Genomic DNA, 25,836 nt, shown 5'->3' with positions numbered 1-25,836 from the left:
ATTCTCATATGTATGTACAGGCACAGTTCAGAAGCATTGTTTCCAGGTGTCCTGTGAGACCCTAACAGAGGACAAAGGCACCCTGACAACACTGGGACACACACACCCCTCTGCACGGTAAGGTGGGGCTTCACGGAGGAGAAAGAAGCCGAGCAGGAACCAAAGGAACAAGACTGTGAACCCAAGCAGGCAAAAGGAGCTTCCTCTGAAGGGCGGCTGCCTCTCCCTTAGAGATCAGGTGAGGAGTTCCGGAGCTCAGAGCAGAGCCGCTGCTCCTCCACACTGAGACCAGGACGTCTCCTGGGCGGGCCGTTTCATAAACGTCCTACTGTGAGGAGCCCTGAGGCGGACCCAGACACCTCGGTGCTCCCCCAGATGAGTGGGAGGAGGTGGCTGGGGTCTGGACTTGAGATGACTCAGGGTCTAAAAGGTGTATTTCTTTGTTTTTACTAAAATAAACACACTCCTTATTTACATGGTTATGTGTGTAATCAGCTTTAAAGGCCCATTGTAAGCAGGAAACCCGTTAAAGTTGCAAAGTGGGAGGAAATTTAAATCTTAGCTGTGATTTAGTGATGAATAAAATTAATTTCTCCAAGTTTCTTTTTCCATCAGTTTGTGTCTTTGTCTGGTAGGAGTCTGGCTGCTGCTCAGTTAAGAAACTTCTATACTCAAAACATTAAAACTCAAAGAACCACTACAGCGAGGCCGTTTATCTTTATAAATGCTTATAAGTCAGAAACCAAAAAGGTGTAATCTCACAAGTATCCAAAAGTCTTCATTACTTCAACAAGCGTTCAATGAAGTCCATAAAGGAAAAAAGATGGGGGAAAGAGGGGTGCAGTGACCACAGAGGAAGAATGGCAACACATTTGTTTATTTCATTGGAAAACCAGGAATCACAGGTGTGGAAAGAAAGGTGTGCTGGAAAATTCCTGCCGTGTTTTATTACCCCAGCTCCAAAGGCGCACTATGATGATGGAGGCTCTGTGGCTCGGAGGCAGCACACCGCTACCATATATTTGGGGACTGTACGAATATTAAAAATTACTGGAGTGTTTTTGTTGTGATGTTTCCACGCCTCCCCCGGGTCCCTGTTTTTTAGTATTTACATGATTTCGCCTAATCCCGAGCTCCCCGTCACCTGTGGACAGGTGCTTCTCACCTGGTTGTCAAACTTGAGTGACTGCGTGCCCACGAGGAAGCGAACAGCGTCGGTCTCAGCTGTCTGCGCCGTCAGAGCTCGAGCCTGCGGAGTAACGAAGTACAGAGTAAGGATTACATACAAGATTCCAGCGCAGAGGCAGCTGACAGACAGCTCGACGGGAATGAATGGAGCCGCAGTGAAGCAGCAGCACCTGAAACTCGAGCCCGTAAATGACGGGAGCGTCGTCCTCCATTTGCGCTGCGTCCTCTGCGCGGTTTGATTCTTTTAATGAAAGGCTTCGCTCAGAAAGCGCCTCTGCGCTCCTTTCTGCTCCAAACACAACACAGCGCCTCACTTCCGCGATTTAAAACTGAAACGTACGGATAGCATGCGCAACGACGGCCGTGTGACGACACTTACGCTTTAAAAACAACGTAGAAGAAGATCCGGAATAGCAACCATGAAACGTGTCCTCTCCGACGCACCGTACTAGTAGCTGTACTGTGTGACGCATGCGTGTTACAGGCGCGTCTGTCAGGTTGCAGTACGGTAAGTAAACAGTCCGTCCTGCTTCTCTTCCTGGTCTTTTATGCGTTTGCGGCTGTTTGTGCGGTGATGTTAGCGGCAGCGGAGCAGCTGAAGACGCTCTGCGCTGTTTTAAAACACTGTTAGCGGCATTTGACGGTTAGCGGCTCGGCTGGCTAACCTGAGCTAGTTGGCTAAAGTAGCACTAGCATGACAGACAGACCCAATAACCGGTTTTACCGACTTGGTAATCCGAGTACCGGCTCCTGTGTAATCGTGAATAAAAGGCCGAGCAGCTCTGGTGCTGCAGCTCAGTGCTGACAGAGACGGAGATACCATACTGTGTTTACAGTTACAGGAAGCGACGAGACTACAGGAAGTGGGATTCATGCTGATTTAAGGTATCTGACATTCAAAATAAACCACACCAGAGGCTTCCTGGAGGCTGTTTAAAGAGCTGACGGGCAGAAACCAAGCTGTGCTGGCCCAGAGGTCACTGCAACCACACGTTTAACCACGGTTTAATCGAGGTAGCCTCAAACACCCTCATAGGTTACAGATCCTACAGTCAAAATATCAGGACGCAGTAACTACTTTTAAATAAACACCTGCGGTGATCGGTCTGTGTCATCACTGTGGGCGAGCTTTGGCCCGCTCTTCTTTCAGTCGTTGAGGTTTGCAGCATTCGTTCATGCACAGCTCTTTGAGCAGCACTTTGGTCTCGTTTGTTCCAGAGGTCTTGTGTTTTGTTCAGATGCAGCTTTTTCTGGTTCCCTGAGCATCGCAGGGTCTGACCTCGGGGTGAATTTGCTGGGCCGTCCACTCCTGAGACGATTGTGTCATTGCGTGAACGCATCTTAGTGCTCCAGACCTCCAAACTTCTCGTTTCACAGAGGTGCTCACCCTGATGATGATCAGTTAATAAATGCATTTGATTAGCAATGTTTCCCTGCGTCTCATCCTCTTAATTCCTGTGGAAGCGGTGAGGGTGGAATTTTTTTCCCGCCGTTGGCACGCCTGCTTTGTAGTCCCAGCTCTCACTTTATTCTTTAAACATCTTTGAAAGTTTAAAGTTGTCCCAAAAATTTGGAGTCTTAATGACTGAATCTCTTTTGTTGTCTTTTACACCGTTTTGACAGTCAAACTTTCTGAAAGTTTAGTTTTACAGTTCACGTTACACCAACAGTGAGACGATGTCACCAACCCTAAAAACATCTTTCTACTTGTTTCCAGCTTGTAGTTTTCCTCTACAGGCATAAATTACACATCATAACTGGACATTTTTGTCCTCTTTCACCTGATGTTTCTGTCCCGTGACGCAGAGACCTGTAATAAAATTTGAAAACAATAAAGAATGACAGGAAATGAGTGTTCCTGCTTCACAGGAATGCCACACAACAATGAGAGGAATTGTTGGTTCATGTGTTTGTGTGTTTCTGTGTGCAGAGCAGTGAGATGGACAGCGGGGAAGCTCACGCCCAGCGGCCGGTCTCCTTGGACATCGCCGTAGAGGATGTAAACCAGGAAGTCTCGGCTCCGGCCCCTCCTGAGGCGACCACAGGTCAGACTCCGCCCACAGACGGTGGTCTGCCCCAGGAGGACAGCATCGATCTAGGTCGGGACTTTGCCACACCACAGGAGGACAGCAGCGCCACGCCCTCAGAGAGCCTCATGGACAAGCTCAACGACCAGATGATGGAGAGCGTCATGATTTCTGATTCGCCCAATAACAGCGAGGAGGATGACGTGGTGCCTATCGATTCCCTCCTGGATGGAGGCGAGGAGGAGGAGGAGGAGAACGCGGTGGAGGGAAACCAAGAGGAGCAGAGCGAGATCGGACAGAATACGACTGAGATTAAAGTTTCGGTGGAGGAGCAGGAGGACGGAGGCTCGCAGGAAAAACCAGAGGAAGTGGCGACCAGCGCCGTTTCCCCGGGTGACGTGAAGAGTCTGTCTGACAGTCGCAGCGAGGAAGCGGCGCCGGAGATCACCAGAGCGACCAAACCAAAGGACGAGCCTGTCCCCGTGTGCACCATATTCAGCCAGGGCACCCAGCCCAAGTCTTTAGTGCCCGACGGCTTCCAGCCCACCCTCATCAAGTCGCCCAGCTTCAGCATGGGCGGCGGCGAAGACACCGTGACGCCCAGTAAGATGGCGGGGGCGCTTGTGTGCCAGCCCAGCCCGAGCCTCAGCAAGTTCTTCACAGATAACGGACAGACCAACCCGGCGTCCGACTTCTTCGACTCCTTTACCGCCCCCTCCTCCTTCATCTCCGTGTCCAACCCCAATGCTGAGATCCCTCCAGGCTCCGCCGAAGCACCCGACCACAAGCTCTCATCCACCTCCTCCTCGATCTCTACCCCCGGAGGGATCCTGGACTCTGGCGCTCCCACACCGAGCTCAGCGTTCGCCCCTGCTGAACCATCCCCCAAGCTCCAGCCACCCACACCTCAAACAGCCTCGGCTCCAGGCTCCACCCCCACCTCAGCTCCAGCTGTCCCACCACAGCCCTTCAACCAGCTGTTTTCAGGCAGCGACGACGCGTTTGCGACGGCGCTGAGCCTGAACGAGGCAGACAGGCGCCACGATGCCTGGCTGCCGTGCGAGGAGACCAGGAAGGTGCTAATCTCCGTAGCAACCCAGCAGTACGGCCCCGCCTACTTGGAGAGCAGCAGACTGACCATGCCAGGACTCAAGTTTGACAACCTGCAGGTAGGAACTCTGATCCCTCAGCAGTAAACCCGCCCATGCTCGTGTTCAGGTGACTGCGAGGACGTTTCTGTCCTGTTGCTTTTGGATGATGTTGAATTTCTGTGTTTTTAAAAACAGGGCGACGCCGTCAAGGACCTAATGCTTCGTTTTCTGGGAGAGGCGGCGGCCGCGAAGCGTCAGGTCCTCACAGCCAACTTCGTGGATCAGTCCTTCAACGGCCTCAAACAGCTGATTGTGAGTCCTTTTAGTTTGTGAGCGGAGCATCGCTCGGCGTGAAACGGGACGTTTACGTGTGGGTGGAGCTGACGTTCTCCTCCACCTGCGCGGTGTCGTCTTCAACTCTGCACTAACCTGAGAAATTGTCACAGTTAATCTGCTGATTTCGTTGCTCTGATTTGTGCTGATTCTTTTCATTGTACACAAAGTTAATAGTTTCCTGTTTGAAACGGTGAAAAAGGTCGGCACCATCAGGTTGGAGGAGTGGGTGGAGCAGCAAATCATTTTGCTTGAAGTCATACACGTGGCAGACTTTCACGTTTTTATTTTTAGCATTTTTAAACACGTTATTAACTAAAACCAAGGAGTGCGGCTGAGTTTAGGAAAAGATCCTGATGAAGTCTTTGTTGTCTTGGTTTCCACGGTGACGTGCTAAGTGATTACTCGTGTCCATGAAGAGTTTTACACTTTGGCTCCACCCAAAGAGAGTCACCCACACGGTGATCACAGACTCAGGTGGGCCACTCGTGTTTACCTGCCTGATCACATGTGTGTATCTGCACACACGGGTCCATGAACACCGCACAGCGCAGAGGCACATCATAGAAATCTCAGAGGGCAGGAAGGTGACGTCTCCTGGGTCAGGTGACACTGGAGAGGATGATTTGAGGAGCTGGAGATGGTTTTACTTTTGTTGTTGTGCATAATTTGAACAGTGTTTTAAGTTAAATTCATGGAGTTGTTTGAAAGCGTATCTGCAGCTCTGATTGTAACCAGAAGAGCTCAGGCAGCTTTTGCAGATGGTCTAGAAACAGGTCACTCTGCATTTGTAATTCTTGCACCAGGCTCCTCGGCGGCAGCTGGAAGGCTCTGAGAGCTCGTGCTGTCCTGCAGGAGCTTTCTGGAGGTAAACGAGTAAAGCGGCGCTCGGCGTCCCGCGGCGGCTGCAGCCTGTCTGACCTCCTGACAGTCGGTGTTTCTGCTGAAGCCGCTGGCTGCTTTCGGTCTCAGCTGACTGAAAACAGTGAATCATTCGCCTCCTTTCTCTTCATATCCTGTTTCTTCTCCTGCCAAGCATAAAAATGCGTGTGTGTGTCTTTGTGACCGCGCAGTCTCACCTCATTCCCTCCGCTGCTGCCATCCATCTCTCGTCTACCTCTGCAGCCCTCGTGCATTCCCTCCATCATCATTTCTGACCCACAAACGACCCTGAGAGACGCTTGTTATTTAAAACATATGCACAGCAGCAGCAGTGATGGAGAGAGGTGGAGTGGAGAGATGGAGAGGTGGAGATCCACTCTGCTCACAAGTTCTCTCTTCCTGCTGTGCCCATGTATTATGCATAGGACTGCTGTGCATATTTCAAGGGCCTTCTGGACTTGGTGTACACACACACACACACACACACACACACACACACACACACACACACACACACACACTCAATATGGTGCTTTCAGCCTGCAGTCAGCTGCACTATATGGCGTAGGTGAGTGTGTGAGGATCATACGCCGTCTGCTGATTGGTGTGGGTGGCTCCCCGGAGCAGGAGAGATGGCGAGGCAGGAAGGTGACGCGGGCTCGCCGATGAATGACGAGCAGAGAGAGCGAGCATCAAAGCAGGCTTCGCCTGGACTCACAACTTTTACCCACAGAGCCCATTAAAGATGGATGCAGCCGCCCTGATGTCACAGGTGGCCTTCGTTTTCCTGGAGGTCGCTGCTTGCGCTCACCTCCTGCTGTGTTTGGACGTTAGATTATTGGAGGCGAGCTGATAACAATGTCTGTAAAACAACAACCTTGTTTATTGAACAGTTATATCATTATGTGAAAGACTGAAAGGTCCAAAGCTGCTCCTGCACGTGGAGCGCTCTGGGATCCCTGTGACTCCTCCTCCTGGCTGTTCTGATCGGACCCCATTGGCTGAGACCTGGAGCTCACCAGACCTGGGTCCAGGTCGGGGCCCTGCGGTCCCTGTTCTGGGTTGGAAGTTGTCATCCTCATACGAGGTTTTCACACACATGTAAATAACGTATATAATCCACAGAAAGAGCCTAAAAGTGTGGATGAGGCAAGCTGTACAAAGCTTGTATATGAAGCAGTCCATTTACCGTCTACATAAGACTAGAAACGTTGGTGAAAGAATGGCTTGCTCAGTGAATTCCAGCGTGGTATCGTAATAGGATGTCACCTGTGCTCAGAGGTCACCGACTTTCTGGAGAGTCAATCGCTGCAGACCTCAAAGCTCATGTGACCTTCAGATGAGCTCAAGAACAGTGCGCAGAGAGCTTCATGAAACAAGTTTCCATCTAAGACTACTGCATTTGGAAATAAGTGTAGCTCAGCGTGCACCGTTATTGAATATACAACAACAGTATTTCTGTATGACCTGTTAATGTGTGGTTTCGTGCCGTTTGCTCGGAGTAAAGGCCTTTAGAGCGACAACCTCCACCTTTCATTGGGGCGGTTCGCAGTTCAGTCGGCACCTGGAAGCTCAGAGCTGAAAGAGGGCAGAGCGCCCAGTCTGACCCGGGCTGCTCGACAGTGATGCGGACGCTGTACTGCTCTGTTGTGCAGAAGGCAAAGCTGCTGGTCGATCCGTGACCACAAGCCGTGGGCAGAGACCAAAAAACAAGCTCCAGGATAGACGCAGCAGAAATGAGCTGAACGATGTCTGAGCTCCGAGTTGACCGAGTCTGAGGAGGTGTGTCCTGTGCATGGCTGCAGAGATCTCTGTGTTTTTGCAGGAGATGCCGGTGAAGTTTTGTTGTTCTCAGAAGAGCTTGAGCAACACTGGATGTGTCAGAAGTCATGCAGTGGTGTCCTCAGTGGAGCTGCGTGACACAGAAGAGCTTCAGATCTTCTCTTTGCTGAATGTGCAGATGCTGTGACACGTCTCACTCTTATATCCTTCTCCTCCACATCAGCACGTCTCGGTGCCACAGACCTGGAAATCCCACATAACGTGATACTTGAGCGCCTCTTTTTTTCTCGGAGTTCAAAGGTCAGTGCGAGCTACAAGGCGGCTTTCTTTCCTTCTGCTGCCGCCTCAGATTCGGCGTCTTGCTTTTGTTCTGTGAGGCAGATGATTTCCAACACAGACTTGAACCCGCGGCCTCCGGCTGAAGGACGACATCTCTGCTCGCTGCATCCTGCTTAATAAGGAGCTTGTGTGGCGTTGCTGACATAATAATGGAGCACTGAGTCACTCCGGCTGATGAATGGATCCGACACCATCTGCCTCCTCCATCTACGACCATCTACTCGCATTCAAATGATTTACTTACCAATAAATTATGAAATTTTCAAACTTCCAAGATCAAACAAACTCGTAGATCAAAGCTGTCGTAGGCGATGTAGCTCGCTGAGCTGGGAGGGGAGGTTAAGATTCAGAAAACGAGAGGATGTGAACGCACGCAGGCGCACACGCACACACACGCACAGTTAGGGAAGTGCAAATGTCAGAAAGCTTTAGGCCATTAAAAGTGCAGCCTGCTGAAGAGTGATGCCTTTAAAGACAGCTGATCAGTCACGTAGAAACAGAGGATGGATGGATCGTGTGTGTGTGCGTGTGTGTGAAGCCTTTTGCTCGGCTGACACTCGTCGCTGAGCTTTATCCTGTCGTGCGGCGTCCTGTGTGATGCAGAGGCCGCTATGAGCTGGCAGAATGAGTCATGCTGCAGATCCAGAGTGTGACTTCACCCACTGCCACTGTTCATGCACACACACATGTGCAGCGAGGACACAAACACACACTGAACACACTCACCGGAGGGCCGAGAGTCTGCACTTCCTCTCTCTCTGACTCTTGGCGTCGGCCTCTCTGCCCTCAGCTGATGAATGAGGACATCGGAGCTGCTGTCACACACCACTGTGCTGTTATTCAGTAGTCTGATTACAGTTACTACTCTTCAGTTAGCTGCACAGCGGGGAATCGAAAAGTAAAAATAATTAGACATTCTTTTTTCCCTGAACACATCTGATTTCTGTTCGTGTGGAGGAGAAACGACAGCAGGTCGCTTTGGAGAGGAGACTTTATTTAAATTTTTATAAAACATAAAAAGAGCATCGCAGTAAAGATCACGCAAAAATACTTCAGCTTCTGGTGCGAGGGGAAAAAAATTCAGGATGTGCACCACTAGCTGACTAATCGTCGCTGTTGTCGCTCGTCGGTACCAGAATAAGGAGTCATTTAATCTTATCTTAAAATCTTAAAATTTTAATGGATGACCAACGACGGTGAAGTGTTACGCAGCCTCCTGCCACCAGATGGAGCAGCGTCATTGCGACGGCGCTTCATGTGTTTGGGAACATTATTACAATCAGATCGCAGATACGCGAGAGCAGCAGAAATGAGGTGGACGAGCTCTGCCGTGCGATACGGCGAGGAGTTAAGTTATGGAGGCGGCCAGGGAAGATCCGCTGCTCCTCCACATGGAAAGGAGACTGTCGCTACCCGATCTGTACTGGAAACCCGATCGGTACCCCGCATGCGTGAAAGGTGTCTACTTCCGGTCGAAGCGTTTTACGATACTTACGGGTCAGAGTATCTGTTAAGATGTTAAGAATAATAAGTATCTCCTAAAATGTTTCCAATAATGAAACATTTCAATATAATGTAGACAAAAACGAAAAAAAAAGATCTTTACGGATCAGGACTCCCCGATCCTTACTGCGCATGTGCAAAGTCGGACCGTACATATCGGCTGTATCCCAATTCAGGGTCTGCAGCCTTAAAGTACGCAGCCTCAACGGTCCTCAAGGGCCGCGTACTCAAAGACCGCTAAGGCCGGAAGTGCGAGGCTTGTGAAATGGGACGGTCTAGCCTCCGTTGCGCTGCCCAGGTTGCCTAGCAACCATGATACTAACAGCTGGAAACTTTTCAGCTTTGTTTGACAGAAATGAAGGAGAAAATCTTTTGTTCATTTGTTTGTTTCTACATGAGCTTTGATCATTCTCTGTAAGATTCAGCTCAGCTATTGAACGGCGTACATTTTAAAGTAAAGGCTTTAAAACCATGTTCGTACAAACGTCACTAATGTCACATAACTTTGCCGACATGTAGCCCACCGTAATGTTTTAATGTTCTTCGTTATTAAACATTTGCACATAAATAAGTGACATAATATTCAGTACTTAAAGTTTACTCTTCGGGCGCCCCTCATCCGCCGTTTTTTTTCGGCAAAATTATCCACACCCACCGCCGCGCTATGCATTCTGGGATATGTTGGGCCACGAAGTCTACACCGCCACGTCGTTAAAATTCAGGGAAATGAAGGACGCATTTCAGGGCTGTCACTACCCGATCCGTACCGGAAACCCGATCCGTACCCCGCATGCGCAAATCTTACGTCACTTCCTCTCTTTGCCAACATTGCGACATTCAATATATTTTAATGATACGGTTAGCGCCCAGTTAGCTCCTAGCATTTCTCAGCAGCTCTGCCTCCTTTTCGACTGCCCGGGACATTTAAACAATGGATAATCCGTATACAAAGAAATTCATGCTTTTCTCCTCAACAGAGAGCGTCCCCCGATTGAACAACAGCGCCGTAAAATAAGAAGAATGGCGCCAAATTACAGACTTATTAATATTGACTTAGCAATGTGTCACGTGAAGATTCATCAGCCAGATTAAGTGTTTACTGGCAATTGACAGTGATAGCGGACATCATCATCACTATTCCAACAATCCTCTCCACACAGACAAGCATAAACACACTCGATTATCACTAAATCAAATTTAACACACGTTTGTAATGACGCTAATTCAGTTTACAATAGGGTTCATTCGCTCAGTCAGCAGGTGGCGGTATCCTCGTACACTGGGGAGTAAACTGCCATTAAACGAACAGAAGAAGAAGAAAACCCCTGCACATGCGCGGTACGGATCGGGTAGACCCGATTTGTACGGTCCGACTTTGCACATGCGCAGTAAGGATCGGGAGTCCCGATCTGTCGCTATCTTTTTATTTTTTTGTTTTTGTCTACATTATATTGAAATACTTCATTATTGGAAACATTTTAAGAGATACTTATTATTCTTAACAGATACTCTGACCTGTAACTATCGTAAAACGCTTCGACCGGAAGTAGACACCTTTCGCGCATGCGGGGTACCGATCGGGTTTCCGGTACGGATCGGGTAGTGACAAGGGCCGCATTTCGAGCAGCCTTTGAATTGGGACAGCCTTCGTCGCGTCGCTGTGACGTAATCGGCCTTAAAATGGTAAATGGACTGATTCTTATATAGCGCTTTTCTACTCTCCCGGAGTACTCAAAGCGCTCTATATAACATGCCTCATTCACCCATTCACACCCACTCGTACAAGCACTTCTATACACAAGTGCAAACTAACCTGCATTCACACGCATTCACACTCCGATGAACAGAGGGCAATTTGGGGTTAGTATCTTGCCCAAGGATACTTGACATGCAGACTGGGGAAGCCAAGGATCGAACCACCGACCTTCCGATCAGTAGCTGATCTGCTCTACCACCTGAGCCACAGCCACCTCTTTAAGGCTGCAGACCCCGAATTGGGATACAGCCATCGGGTCTACCCGATCCGTACCGCGCATGTGCAGGGGTTTTCTTCTTCTTCTGTTCGTTTAATGGCAGTTTACTCCCCAGTGTACGAGGATACCGCCACCTGCTGACTGAGCGAATGAACCCTATTGTAAACTGAATTAGCGTCATTACAAACGTGTGTTAAATTTGATTTAGTGATAATCGAGTGTGTTTATGCTTGTCTGTGAGGAGAGGATTGTTGGAATAGTGATGATGATGTCCACTATCACTGTCAATTGTCAGTAAACACTTAATCTGGTTGATGAATCTTCACGTGACACATTACAAAGTCTGTATTCTTAACAAACTTTATAAAGACGCAGCTTTTACTTTGAAGCTGAACGTTCTTTGTTTCCAGTTTGCATTTATATTTATACAGCAGCACAACTGTAACAACTGTTACAAGAACTGTTACTGTTACAACAGTAACAGTTCTTCTAACATAAAGGCCCTACAGTAATACTGAGACACCCCAACCATCACATGACCCCTGAACTTGGCGACAGTGAGAAGAAAAAACTCCCTTTAACAGGAAGACGCCGCTGGCAGAATCGGCTATCTGATTGGTTGGGGGTGAGGCAAGGAAGCTGGGACAGAGTGGACGACTGTTCTGTGAGTAATTGGCGAGTTTTTCAGACAGGTTTGCGTCTTCCATGCAGACTACAGGTTACCATGGCAATCTGAGGTTTACCATGGCTGAGGGTTCGGTGCAGCACCCTCCCCGTGACCAACGCCAGGTGACGTCCAGGCTGACCTAGACAACGTCACACGAGTGCTTTTCATGTTGCGTCCGATCAGCGGCGGTTGTAATAACCTGGTGTCGTCCTCCATGTTGGCAGCCCTGTGAGCTAGGCTGCACTTTCACAACAGGTGTGAGTGTACGGCTGCAGCTACATAAACACAGCAAGGTGAAAACAACTGGCAGGAAGGCTTAAACGTGCCCTTCAGCACCGCAGAAGCTGACGGTGCATTACTGCGAGCTCGGCGGCGCGGAGGTGTAATGACGGAGGAAATGACAGCTACGTAGAAAGGTTACGATAATGACAAGTAAAGGTTAGAGCAATGATATCAAAGCCGGCTGCAGCTGCCGGGTCGCTGCAGTGATTATAGGGGTGTGTCTGTCTGACCCGCCAAGGTAGGTTTAACACACACACACAGACACACACGGGCACACGCACGCTGGCCGTGGGCCCAGGCAGCTGTACAGTGAGGGAGGGGAGCGAGGTTAGAGTCTCCGGTGGGAAGCACGGAGGGAAGGAAGTAGGAGACAGAGATGAAGGAGATGGGGGAGGAGCGGGGGCGGCGATGCTAATGAGGGAGACGGATGAGGAGCAGCCCGGGGTGGTGCTGAGCTGGAGTCTAACTCTCTGCTGACCACAGCGGGGACGAGAGAGGAGACGGAGGTCACCGTGAAGAAGAGGAGAGCCAGCCGAGCTGAGCTCATAGATTATCCAGCCTCAGCCCTTCATCACCTCTGCAGAGGAGACAGAGCCGTGCGCTAGGCCGACTCTCACCTGTAAACCGCACTGTTTGCTCAGCTTAGTCGGTAACGTGTTGCCAAAGTTACATCAAAGTGCAGCCAGGTTTGCAGTCAATCAGAAGCATCGAAATTTGTCCGGTCACCTGTTCAGGGTCGTGTTCTTGTGCTGTTTTCAGAGCAACTCTTCTTTTTAGGTCTTTGATTTAGAGATTCAGCTGCTTCAGATACTCAGCATCCATCTTTGTGTTTAAACACTAATACAGTATTTTACTAACACTACTGGTGGGTGTACGTCCGTCTGTCGGGTAGGGCTGTCACGATTACGTCGACTAAATTGTCGACGACAAATTTAATAGTCGACGCGTCATTTGAAGCTTTGTAAGATCCTGAAAGACGCAGGAATAAGTAGTAGGATTTAAGAGTGTAATAACGGACTGCAACAGAAGGTGGCAGCACTGCATGTACAAGGATGCCAGCTGCCGTTAAACCCCAAAGAAGAAGAAGCTGTATCCGGTATCATTGCTGTGTCCAAATTCAGGCCGCATCCTTCGGAGGCCGCATTTGAAGGCCGATTACGTTACAGGGATGTGAGGAAGGCTGTCCAAATTCGAAGACTTCTCTAAATGCAGCCGACAAATGCATCCTACTTTCCCCAGATTTAGCACGGCTCAGCCAATTCCAGTTTCCAACAATGGCAGCAGTTTTAATATTACTCTTATTATTCTTTCTGGGTCACAAAATAAACGTTTAACATATTTTCAGGCGAGAATGTAGCTGTGTAAACCTCAAATATCTGCTCAGTTTATCAAGACACCACATATTTTCAAAAGCGCTTTTCGGAGACGTCTGTTACCCACTAGCTTGATAGCTAGCCGGGGGAAAGGCTCACTAGAGCCGGCGAGAGCAGCGGACTCCCGGCTTCAAACCCACCGCCGTCTTTCACTACTCAGGTTAAACATATATGAGTCACTTACAGTGTTGGGACTAACGCGTTATTAAGTAACGCGTTACAGTAACTCCGTTATTATTGTGGTAACGAGCACGGTAACTAGTTATTATGCCAAAATCAGGAACGCGTTACTCGTTACTGGGATTTAGGCTCGTTATTCGTTACTTCGTGTGGTGGCTATCGCGGAGCTTCCACAGATTCAATAACATTAGCAAGTGGTGGAGGCCAGCAGGTGGATGAGAGAAAGGGGACGCAGGAGGAGGAGAGACCCGAGGCGGCCGCCGGTCCAAGTGTGAACTGAACTTCAGGTAAGAAGTTATAACCTGCAGTCCAGCTGAGTCAGATATAAACCAAGTTTAGGTGGAGTTTATTTTCGTTGTGCTGACTTTTTTGTACTGCGTGCTAGCTAGCATGACGGGGTTTCTATACAGCTGGGTGGGTGCTGTGATGTTAATGATGTTGAACTTTATTTTGTTCATACGGTTAATTATTAGAGTTGCCAACCGTTCCTTAAAAAACAGAATCGTCTGGTATTCAGAGAAAATATTACGCGTTTCTTATTGAGGTGAAAAGGAACAGTTTGTCCCGGACTTCAGCTACAATGAAAAAGACACAAAGCTGGAGTTATTCTGTCTTTACGCTGCACAGCTGCCTCTTCTCCTCTCATTCTCTCCCCCTCCCTCTCCTGTTGCTACTTCAATCATGAAACTGATCAATGATCAGCTGATCGGCTTTTCTCTCTTGTGTGTTTATCACTTTGCGCCAGAAAGAGGAAACCAGCGGATGTCGCAGTAAACAACAGCAGCACGTTTAAGCTTGATCAGCTGTTGTTAGAATTTATTTAATATTAATTTCTAGTATCAGCTGATGTTTGCTGGAGCCACAGCTGTAAACCTGCTGGTCATGATGTCGGTTTGGATATGTGGTGAGAGGGAAACATGAAGATGAAACCAGGAGACGTCTTTACTGGATTATCAGAGCTGAACAGGTGATGGAGAAACAGGTTTACCTTTTAGGTGACATGAATGAGTTGAAGTTATGAACTGTTTCTGAGAGACAAATAACACCAGGATCCTTTTCTTTGTAGCTGACAGCTGGTAACTGTGCAGGGGCGGGTCTAGCAAAGTGTTGCCAGGGGGCATGTAGGGCATTAACAGGGAAAGGAGGGCACAAAGAAATACTTTCTTATTCTCATTTAAAATGTCTCGCTTTTAATAAATAATTATCTGAGTCTTGCAACAAACGATTGATAGATTGATACATATATACCATCAGAACAGTGTACATCACTGTCACAACAGTGTTTGTTTTCATTCAAAGGCTTTATGATTTTTCCTATAATGGTGGGCCAGTCTCTAGTCAAAATGCCCGGGACGATTTTTTTTGTCCCAGTCCAGCCCTGTATGCAGCTCATCTGCAGTCTGGTGTTACCAACATCTTCCTATTCAGAAGGCAGAATTTCCGAGTTCTGAGTACAATCAAAGCACCACGACTGCAGTTTTTGTGTTGGATGTAAAAAGCGAACATGACACATCAACGACGGTCCAGGCGTGGGATTTCTCTCGTGGAAAATATGCACATTATCTTTTCCTTTGGTAGGTGGCACAGTGCACTTGTGGCAAATAAGCAAGCTAGAAGACTGGCAATCTGGCTGGGTATCCAGTTAGCAACACATTAACAAGAGAAGTCTGAGTAAAACCAAAGTTACTTTCCCTAGTAACTAGTTACTTTGAAAGTAACGAGTAACTTGAAGTAACTGAGTTACTTTTGGTGGAAGTAACTAGTAATGTAACTAAGTTACTAATTTAAAGTAACTTACCCAACACTGGTCACTTAGATAACTTAAAAATGTTATTGTTTGGCTTTTTTAGTATTTTATTTGTTCCTGAGTAAATCGGTTTGGCTGAGATTAAAGTTATAGTTTTTACACAGCTGAATAAACGTCAAGCAGACAGCTGATTATCAGAAGTGTGAGATGCTCGAGAATTTACTCCGGTGTCCCGTTATATTTTAGATAGCAAGGAGTTTATTAAACTTCACCGAAACAATCTGCAAATTTCATTAAAATTTAATAAACTATCATCTTTTCTTTATTTTTAGTTAGCACAGACCTTAAACACTTAAAGCTGTAAGCTAATGATAGCTATATAAGAGCAGATGCTGCTGGTGCAATAAGCTGTACGTTTTATGTCCAATGGATGATGATTTGATTAGTTGACTATCAAAATAATCCTTTGTGGCGGCGCTACTGTCGGTCTGTGCAGCCTCTCAGGTGTCCTCATGCTCCCTGCAGCGACGCTGAGCCAGGCCAAGTGCAAAACTAGTGAAAAACAGAAAAGATGAGGAGGGAAAGTTTCCAGTGTCCTTCACCTGTGAAACATTCCTGTTTTGTGGTCGTCTCACTGTGTCCGCCTGTGGTTCATGTCATTAACACCAAAGCCCCCCTCTGCTACTGCACTGACCACATCAACACGGCAGAGGTTTAACGATGCTGGGAGTCTTTCCTGCTCAGTCAGTGCAGCTCCTGGAAGCAAAAACGATGTCAGTACCTCCCTTAGCTTTAGTAGAAGTCCTCTCGTCTCCCTTTGCTGGTTCTCCTCCAGTGTGTCAGAACAGCAGGAGACGGGTCGGTGACTCGATCCCATAATGTCTGAAATCCCAGTTCAGGTGTTTTCCTCCTGTTGTTCTCTCTGTCACGCCTCAGGATGTTCCAACACAGGTATGTCTCACCCTGTGAGGTGAAATAGATCATTAAGCTCGATAATGCAAAATACACAGAATAGAAATGTTTTATAAATGTAGTAAAGCAGTGACGTTCAGCATGGCAGGGCGGTGGGAGGGATTTAAACATGACTGGCCCGTTACATCGCGTGTCTGAGAGTTTCAATATCTGCTGCTCGCTGTGTTTAAAGCTTTGCTCCGACTTCCTCTGCCACCTCCATTGATGATTTGGGATTGGCACTACAGGGCCACCGTAGGGAGGACTGTGATGGCGCTGTGCAGTCAGTAAAGAGAAGCCGGAGGTTTCTTCCTGTTAAAAGGGAGTTTTTCCTTCCCACTGTCCCCAAAGTGCTTGTTCAGAGGGGCTCGTTTGATTGTTGGCGTTTCTGTATTAATGTAACCTTACGTTTAAAGTCGGGTCTGTGTGTTGTTTAGTTTTCTGTGCCCGGCTGTGAGACTCAGTCCATGAGCAGCTTTGCTAAAGTGTGACGTGCTCACAGCTTACACCTGCACTGCTGGCATGCACGTCGCTGCGAGCTACAGAAAGACATCAGTGTTTCCAGTATTCAGGTTGATTTTCATCTATGAAGACTGTGTGTGGAAGATTAATGATGCTTTGCCAGCCATGAGGCCTGTCAGGTCGTCAGCGGCGCTCTGGGGTGGCCGTGTGCTGTCCGTCGCTGCTTGTGCCTCAGACCTGATGCAGAGCTCTCTGATGCTCCTGCAGCATCGCCGGGGTAACAACTAAACCTTCAAACGCCGTCCGGCAGCGCGTTTGTCCATCAGTGGCTGATTTGACCCACAGGAGCGTCTCCGGGAGTGTCGGGCTGCATCCCGCCGCGTCTCTGTGAAGAGACAAAATGGCTGCTGCGTGAAGTTGAGTAACCAAACTCGACGTCCTTCAGCTCGAGGGCGGAAAGCGTCCCCTGGTTCGAGTGTCTGCAGACCAGCTACACAGGCATCAAAGCACCTTTTTCTCTTTTAGCATATCACGAATGTTTTTTTATTTCCCACCCCCTCTGTGTAATCCGACATGCAGGGGCTTAATTGAAGCAGTGCTGCAGCTGCGTTAAGCAAAGCCGGTGCGAGGAAGCCTTTTTATGTCTGCCTCGCCTGGAGGCTTCTGGGTCTTGCGAGAGAACGAGTGGGCGTTCGTTTGTTCATCAGGCTTTGTTATGCCGGATTTTTTAAAACTCACTAAAGGATGGGCGCAGTGAACTTCCGATCTTCAACGCAATTAAGGAGCCTCACCCCTTTTAAACTCGCGACGAGACTAATTATGAGTGTGTGTGAGGGGAGTGTGAGTAAGTGGGAGTTTGGGTGAGGCATTGTAATGCTGCTGAAGTCAGAATCATTCATAATTAGAGTTAATAAAAGTGTTTTCATGTTATATTTGAAGCCACGATGTGCAGAGATGGCCTCATCAGTGCTGATGCAAACTGACACCAGAGCTCAGCCTCTTAAACGTTCTCTCCTTCATCCTCTTTCTTTGCTCTGATTTCTGCTGTAAGCACGTTTAAACGTGCCAAGCTGCAGTTCCTCTGACGTCCACTGGAGGCTCCAGAGGTGAGGCAGTCCCCACAGACGCTCGTGTCAAACCCACCGTGCTGGCGGGACGTCACACGTCACTCAGGTCAAAGAAGCTGGACCACCGTTCAGTGTGTGACTGGTCTTTCCTCCATCGGCGGGGTCAGACCGACGTTTGCCGTGACTCCACTCCGCGACCTGCTCGCTCTCATCACGGCTTCGCTCTGGCATTCGGGCCAGTGACAGTGTCTGAGCATGAAGTTATAGTTATGTAAATCCTGAGGTTTGGCTCCTTGTAATGCATGTTTCTGCATTTTTGCTCCTCCCTCTCCTTCTGGCCCAGAAAGACCTGCGCAGAGCAGAAAGACAAATATCACCAGAGTTTAGCTTAAAAGAGCCACAAAACATTTATTTATCTGTTAAACCAAACATCCAAAACAGCGCTGTCAGCCGGGATTTAACACAAACAGGAGCTCACACCTCTATTAGCACGATGAACCCCACACTAGCCATGCTATTGGTCAGATAAGTAAGACCACGCCCCTAATTATCCAAACTTAATATGATATAAACAGGTGTTACAAAGGAGTGAATTCTCTATAGAGACCAACCAGTTTGTGTATCAGGCTGTAAAGATCTAACATGGGAGTCTACGGGGCTGACTCACTGCTGGCGCCCCAGCTGGACGATAGAGGAACTGCAGGTCCAGGGTTTGGTTTTTCACGCGCCATAAAGTGAAGAAAACATTGAAAAACAAACCCCTCCAATATGTGGGGCCACACTAAAGGTCATTTACTTCCTGCGGTCTCTTCCCCTCCTCACGCAGACACCGTCTTCCTCTCGCACCCCGTGGCGGTGAGCGGCGTGCTGTAGCGTGCTGCAGGAAGTGTGTGCGTGTGTGTGACTGACTGCAGCTGCTTTTGGCCATCCAGGCTGCCTCCTCGTTTTCAGCTTCATTTCCCGCCCTAATGAAGATTCAGAGGCAGCGCAGCGACTGGCACAGGAAGGAGAAGAGGAAGCGGTGACGGGAGGAGGAGGAGGGCAGGCAGGAGTGAGAGTCAGATGAAGGGGAAGGAGGCGAGGAGGAGAAGGGAAGTGGTGATGAAGGCTGTGATAAAGAGAGCAGCCCTCTCGCTGCCTCTCTCTCCTAATTAGCTCGCCGGCTGTGATGAATGGCGCAGCACTTAGGATCCAATCGGCGAGCCGACCTTGTCATGCGTGTTGATGGGGTGGGGTGACTCTGCGCCCCACCCCCTCCCAGCACATACTCTTACCTATTGTACCTCCTCCTGTGGAAGCAGATGCTGATATCTGGGCATGTGTGCACTCGTGTTCTCGGCCTTAATGACCCCCCCCCCCCCCCCCCACACACACACACACACACACACACACACACACACACACACACACACACACACACACACACCTGAGCTCATATGGTCACTTTCACTCTGCAGTGTTAAAGTCACAGCAGGACTCATGCAGTGTTTCAGTGTCTCTGTTGCAGGATGGAAAACATCCACAAGCGTCTTCTGGAGATGAGCTGATTTAACCTTTGACCTTTAAGGTCTTTGTCATGTCACATGAATTCAGAGGTGCAGTCATGAGTCGTCCTGCTGCTCAGCAACGCAGGTGGAGTCATGTTTAGGTATTTGGCCTCCTGTCATCTTCACCAGGCTGACACTGAAACAATCTAAATGGCACTTTTAGAGGGAACAAGCACGTTTGGTGAACTGTGCCTTTAAAACAAAGTCTCCAACAGTCTCTGAGTACAAAAGGTCATCGAATCCTCTCGAGCCGCCCGGTCCTTCCAGAACCTTCTTGAAGTTCTTTGTTCTGAGCTGCATTATATTCTGTCTGATGTCGGTTCTCCTCCCTCAGCTTCCTCTCCCTGTTTTGTGCAACAGTTATTCTGACTTATTTCTGACGCCTCGTGTCTCGTCACCCCTGCAGAGCAGTAAGAACTGGCGCGCCGCGGTGGATCTGACGGCCCGGATGCTGACGGCTCACGGTCAGGGATACGGCAAGGCCGGCCAGCCGACCTCCCACACCACCGACTCGCTGCAGGTAAGACGCCTCACTGGTTCCCGATGGCATGAATCCCGTGTTCGCTGACATCAGTCGAGTCTGCGTCAGTCTGAGATACTTTTGTTGTTTGCTTTGTCCTCATCTCATACGTTTTACTGCCATATTTTCCCCGTGTGTTTGTGGAGCTCCATCCAGAAGATGGATGGCTGCGCGAGCTCATTAAGAGGCCACCCTCGTGCTCGGCTCTGTGAATTAATTAGCCGTGTCGCTGCCTCATGCCACATATCACAGTTAGTTTTATGTTCTTAAACATCCGGCTCACTTTAGTGCAGGAGTTGGAGTCCTTGTGTTCCAGGGGTTTCTCACATGTTGTGTTGCATGGATGTGCACATGTTAGAAACATGGCAGCAACTGTTTTTCTGTTCATAGATCTGTGTGATGTCGCAAAGAGGGAATAGTCCCACCCACCCTTATGTTTAAACCTCCTATCTGGTTGTTCAGTGATGACGTGACGAATCCTACTTCCGGGTCTAAAGTAGTCTGCGTTTAATATGGCTTTTGTGTTGTTAACATGTTTAATGTTATGTATTTTCTTCTATTTGATCTCAAAAAGCTCCTAAAACAGTCAGTGATCACTGTTGACCTCCCTCGGCTTTTATTACCGCTAATCATTTATTTAAGCTCAGTTTTTAAAACCTTAGGATGTAATTACAGCCCAGCCCATGCAGCAGTATATGAATGACTAACCTCGTATTGTGGATGGATTATCTCAGTTGTTCTCCTGGCTGAAGTTTGGTCCTTTTACAGCATCCTGCCATGCGATTACATTTGTTCCTGACCACCGAGAACACTCACGTTAACTTTTATCGAGTGGAAAAAAGGTTAGCTTGTTTATATTATGCTAACATAGCTGTGTCGCTAGCGGCCACGTAGCACATCATTATATACCAGCTAGCCAAACTTCAGTAACCCTACAAACGTCACTGCTGTTTAGTTTTCAGTCTTCATTTATGTTGGAAGTGATAGCAGAGCTGTACGTTTTAATTTGTTTCCCAAACCCCGCAGTCAGGACATGCTATATTGTATTTAGATAGAAGCTAGCGAGCTAACTTCCTGCTAACTTCTAACTCCGTTAAATGTCATAAATTCCGTTTTCATGGATGCCTGGATGTTAAACTCAATTGTTACACCTGGTAGAGCAGAACGCTGATCATTTTATTAAAGATGAAAGACTTTAGAGAGTTTTTCAACTCTCAGTAATGCCACAGTGATCGTTTGATATATGGACCTGCAGCGGAGTTTAGACCCAGACACGGCTAGTGACGTCAGACTGAAAAACCGGATAGCCAGTCGTCTTCAAAGGGGCGGGGCTACAATGACTTCTTTGACCTGTTGGCCTGCGCTAAGGCTTATTTTGAACTGTGAATCATGCAAAGCTCCTCAAGTTGAGTGGACAGCAGTCCTGTTTAAATGTGCTGCAGGTTCTAATAAAACACACGTGACCATCAACGCTGACAAAAGGTTCAGACGCTTTTCACGCGTTTGAGGGTTTTTTCATTTCCAAAATATGTAATACAGGTCACGCTGAAATGGTCCGACACAGAATTAGAGCCACAGGGAGAGAGCACACTGTGGGAGAACTGTCTTTTTAAAACAACGTTTTTAAGACTCCCTGAATAAAAATGGCCACAAAGGTCACAGTCTTCATCCCGAGGCCGCCGGTCCTTCCCAAAGTTCTGAACAGTTGACCTCGTGCCACCGTCCTAACTCCAGTACGCCGCCTCAGCCGGGTCGAGAGGGAGCAGCGTGTCTGCAGGGGTTACACATGCCGCTCGCGACCTTCTGGATCTTTCCGTGGCGAGGCGGTCCATCTTCCAGCTCGAGCGGCTCAGGGTGCAGCATGAGCCCTGGCTTCTGTCCAGCAGCTGAGAGAATCCAGTGCCCTCCAGATGTGGAACAGCAGCCTCCACTCAGACTGCAGCCTGAGGTGGAAGCACTGATGTGTTGATGAAGTAAAATGCTGCATGTATTCATACATTCAAAAGGTTCTTGGTGAGCCTTTCACAATAAAAGCCCTCAACATACACATTGTGACAGCTGTGCAGAGGAAACTGTGGATAATCATAGAGGACATTATGTCTTAGTCGTGCCTGTAGTTTAACTCAGGAGTGTGGGTTTCATCTGCACAGCAGGACAGCTGAATGTCACAGTGTGGGTCTCTGTGTAATGTAGTTTACCAACTCACACAGTGTGTGTGTGTGTTGCAGCTGTGGTTTGTGCGGCTTGCTCTGCTCACCAAGCTGGGCCTTTTCCAAAATGCCGAGCTGGAGTTTGAACCCTTCGGCAACCTGGATCAGCCGGACCTCTACTACGAGTACTACCCCACTGTGTACCCAGGCAGGAAAGGTATGGACACACACACACAGCGTTGTATCCCGATGTTCCTCGTGGTGTTTTCTGGGTCATACAAGAAGAATAAATCTGACTAGACTTAAATATTTATTTAAAAAAGTCTGTAATCACACCGTCATGGAGTAAACACAGCTCCAACTTTCACACGTATGAAACTGGGTCGAGAAATGACGTCCGCAGCCCATCGCACAGACGTCGTTACCGCCTTTACGTGACAGCAGCCAACCAGGTGAGTCTGCGGTGACGCTCGCATTATTTCCGCTGCTGCTATTGATCATAGATCAGAGGCTCGAGCAGAGCCCGCTGCGTGTTGCGTGTTCTGTCCGTGAGCTGCTCGCTGAGGCCTCTGAAGGCTGAACGGCAGTGTTCATGACGGCGCTGAGAGGCTGCTCTGCGAGCGTTGAATGCGTTATTAGGCTGCTGGCTGCTCTACGACAGGATTTAGCATTTTACCCACATTTTTTTTTTTTTTTTTTTTGTAGGAATGCACCAGCGTATCCACCACTGTCCTATTAAATATTCAGAGGAAAGTTGGTGCCAGGAGCTTGATATCAGCCTGTATCATCGAGAAGCTCCAACAACTCCACTTGTCTCCAGCAGCTCTTTGGTTTTGTTTTTCCTCTTTTTACACTGCATGAATTGCTCTCTAATGTATTCCCATTACTTTGGATCTGCTTCGCCCCTCGGGCTACCGCAGTGTGAAGGCAGCACACATCACACAGACACACACACACCCTTACATAAAAAACACTTGAAGCTACACTGCACAGCTCTCTGAAGAGCACCGATTGACTTTCCATTGCTCAATATTAAACGCTTTGTGCCCTGCTAAGGTGCTCTCAGACAAACTGGCATGAGTTGTGTTGCCTGGCATCACAAGTCGAACAATTCTCCGCTTGCATCGACTATCTATTACCCGTGATCGTGCTCTTTGAAGGCCTTCAGAGACGCCCGGTCTGCGCAGCAGCGAGCGAGCGCTCGGGGAAGGAGCAGAGGTCCTCCGTTGGGTACGGGCGTGAAAAGCTGAGTCCAGTTTGGGCTGAGAGACATCGGAACCTGCACACAGTTACTGCAGCTGGTTCAGAAGGAGAGGTCCCACCTGACCCGCTCACAGTCAGCTGTTTGTGCTTTTTGTTATATTCATACTATGAATATTTTCAGACTAGCAGACCTCCAAGTGTGCAGGGCCCGGTTCAAATTTGGTGCTTTTTCAATTGTGTTATTTTTCCCCTCCCAGCGTTGGAGCTTTGAGAGACACAGTGAGACATTTAGCAGTCTAAAGGCGAACTCTGTGTTCTGATAATTCACTGAAGAAAAACGTCAAACTTCTGGCTTAAATTTTCATGGCTCGTATCGCCGTGCGGGACACAGAACACGTAGCAGTATTGTGCTTTTCAAAATAAAAGCATTAGGATTCCAGAGACATTGTTTCTTCTGAAGGCTTTTATTGTGATAGGATGTTTCTATCCTGTTTGTCTTCAGTTCTCGGGTCGTTGTCCTCAGCACCTTCAGCTGTCTTGCCTCGATGTTAGTTCCTACCTGCTCCTGCTCTCCAGTACATGTCAACTCCACAGTGTTGGCACCTTGGCTGCTGCCATGTTGTGTTTTTGATTCCAGAAGTGACCATATTTGGAAAGAGGCCGTATTATTGGTCAGATTAAAAAGGCTCTGACAGCACAAACACAGCCCAGAGGTTCAGCAAGCAGCTACAGACACCTTTGTTGCCATTCACCTACAAGTCAAAGAGGCCACGCCCCCTAATGATGTCTACTATCCTGACCAATCAGGCTGTTTATTTTAACATGGGCATCTCTGGGGACTGACTCACTGCTGCCTCTGCTGGATGTTAGAGGAACTGCAGGCTCTGGTTTAATCCTCATGCTCATATTTCCTTCATTATGAAGGATGCTGCTATTACTAATGAAAGTAAAAGCCATAAATTAAATCTGCTGAAAATGACTGACACCCCGGGAGACGAAGAATAATGAATCGCAGAGTCGGCGAGGTCCCGTCACCGTGACGATAAAACCCTATAACGCAGGGCGGGGGCAGAGCAGAGAAAGTGTCGAGTTGGAGCAGATAGACGAGGAGAGATGGAAGGTGAGATAGAGACGGGCAGCGATGGACCAGACTTTCACATCTGATGGCTGATATCAAAGAGGCGCTGATCAAAGCCCGGGGACTCACCTGAATATAGGCTCTTCCTCAGGGGCGCGTGTGTGTGTCTGTGTGTGTGTGTCTGTGTGTGTGATGTCGAGGCAGAGAGATGAGTGATGGAGCTGAGCAGCGCACAGAGAGAGCGAGATGAGAGGGTTTAATAAGCAGCCATACGTAGCTCGGTGCCATCTGTAGGTTCCTGCCTCCAGGGCTGTGTGCAGTCTGTGTGTGGGTGGATGGCTTTATATTCTCATCCTTCTCCCGCTCTCCTTCCTGCTCTGTCCTCATCCCACCTTGTTTCTTATTCCCTCCCTCCATCCTGTCCAGGCTCCATGGTGCCGTTTTCCATGCGGCTGCTGCACGCCGAGCTCCCACAGTACCTGGCTAAGCCCCAGGAGGCCCTGGACCGCCTGCACCACCTCAAAACCGTCTGCCTCACTGTTAGTGCTAACGCACACACACACAAACACACACACACACACACTGTAGTATTCACACAATAAAAGCACACACCCACGCAGAAGCACATTAGCTGTACAAATCCTGAAGCCCACCTGTGTAAACACACAGGTATGGCAGGATTTTGGAGTTCTTGAATATGCAGATTGTAACACACAGAAGTGCTGGCACTCAACCAGATCTCACACACTCACACAGACACACACTCACACAGACACAGACACACACAGGCACACACAGACGCACAGACCATCCTGAAGTTTTAGCCCCTCCCCCCTGCTTCCTGTTCCTCACAGATTCTGGAGAACCTGGAGACGGGCTCAGCCGAGGACGGCAGCATGATCACCTTAATGCAGGAGAACAGACAAGGTAAGCTCACTGTGAGCTGGCTGCAGTCCCAGAATGCATCACACTGTGGGAGGAGAGTGAGGTCACGGGCCCCCACCGGTAACACACACACACACACGCGCACACACACACACACACACACACACACACACCTGGTGCAGGACTGCAGCATAGCTCAGCCTCTCAAACACACCGATGCGGCGCTCTGTAGGTGTTTCTGCCTGCGCTGAATACCAAACGGCTTCTTTCCCGGCCGCGTGGATCCATACCGATCACTCCCGACCAATCCGCTCACACCTGCTCCGCCACGCCAGGGAGACGGGTGGAAACCCACGCCTGACTTAATGTGCACTCTGGTGTGTGTGTGTGTGGCTGTTTCAGGAAGTTTTCCAGTCTGAGCATGAGCAGTGGCGTTCGCCACGGCGTGTTTTTAAAAGCAGTCGCGTCCTCTGTCTCTCCTCTCCCCGCCCACGCCAACAGTCAATAACGCCGGGCCTCGCCTTCGCACATGAGACCCCTGCTGAGTGATTAGCTCTTCTCCCCAACACACACACACGCACGCACGCACGCACACACACGCACACA

At 48.8% G+C, this 25,836-nt stretch overlaps 1 protein-coding gene across 4 annotated transcripts in view; it reads left to right on the top strand.

Annotated features, from left to right (window-relative positions):
• The first annotated feature begins 1,097 nt into the window (after window positions 1-1,097).
• Window positions 1,098-25,836, top strand: part of trappc12 (trafficking protein particle complex subunit 12) — a 30,822-nt gene continuing 6,083 nt past the window's right edge. For 2 of the 4 annotated variants that reach the window (XR_013903615.1, XM_080293552.1), the window contains exons 1-7: window positions 1,098-1,271; window positions 3,119-4,384; window positions 4,502-4,618; window positions 19,801-19,914; window positions 22,143-22,281; window positions 24,772-24,884; window positions 25,200-25,272. Coding sequence is in view for 3 of the 4 variants with exons in the window: in XM_080293552.1 (XP_080149678.1) it covers window positions 1,113-1,271; window positions 3,119-4,384; window positions 4,502-4,618; window positions 19,801-19,914; window positions 22,143-22,281; window positions 24,772-24,884; window positions 25,200-25,272 (1,981 nt within the window). In the remaining variant the exon portion in view is untranslated. Of the gene's footprint in view, window positions 1,272-1,556; window positions 1,697-1,733; window positions 2,074-3,118; window positions 4,385-4,501; window positions 4,619-19,800; window positions 19,915-22,142; window positions 22,282-24,771; window positions 24,885-25,199; window positions 25,273-25,836 lie in introns of those variants that run through there. The other 2 variants (XM_080293553.1, XM_080293554.1) reach the window with 2 other exon arrangements.

The sequence above is a fragment of the Astatotilapia calliptera genome, chromosome 19 (genome assembly GCF_964374335.1).
Source record: "Astatotilapia calliptera chromosome 19, fAstCal68.1, whole genome shotgun sequence".
Taxonomy (NCBI): Eukaryota; Metazoa; Chordata; class Actinopteri; order Cichliformes; family Cichlidae; genus Astatotilapia; species Astatotilapia calliptera.
This window is presented reverse-complemented; position numbering and strand designations above follow the sequence as displayed.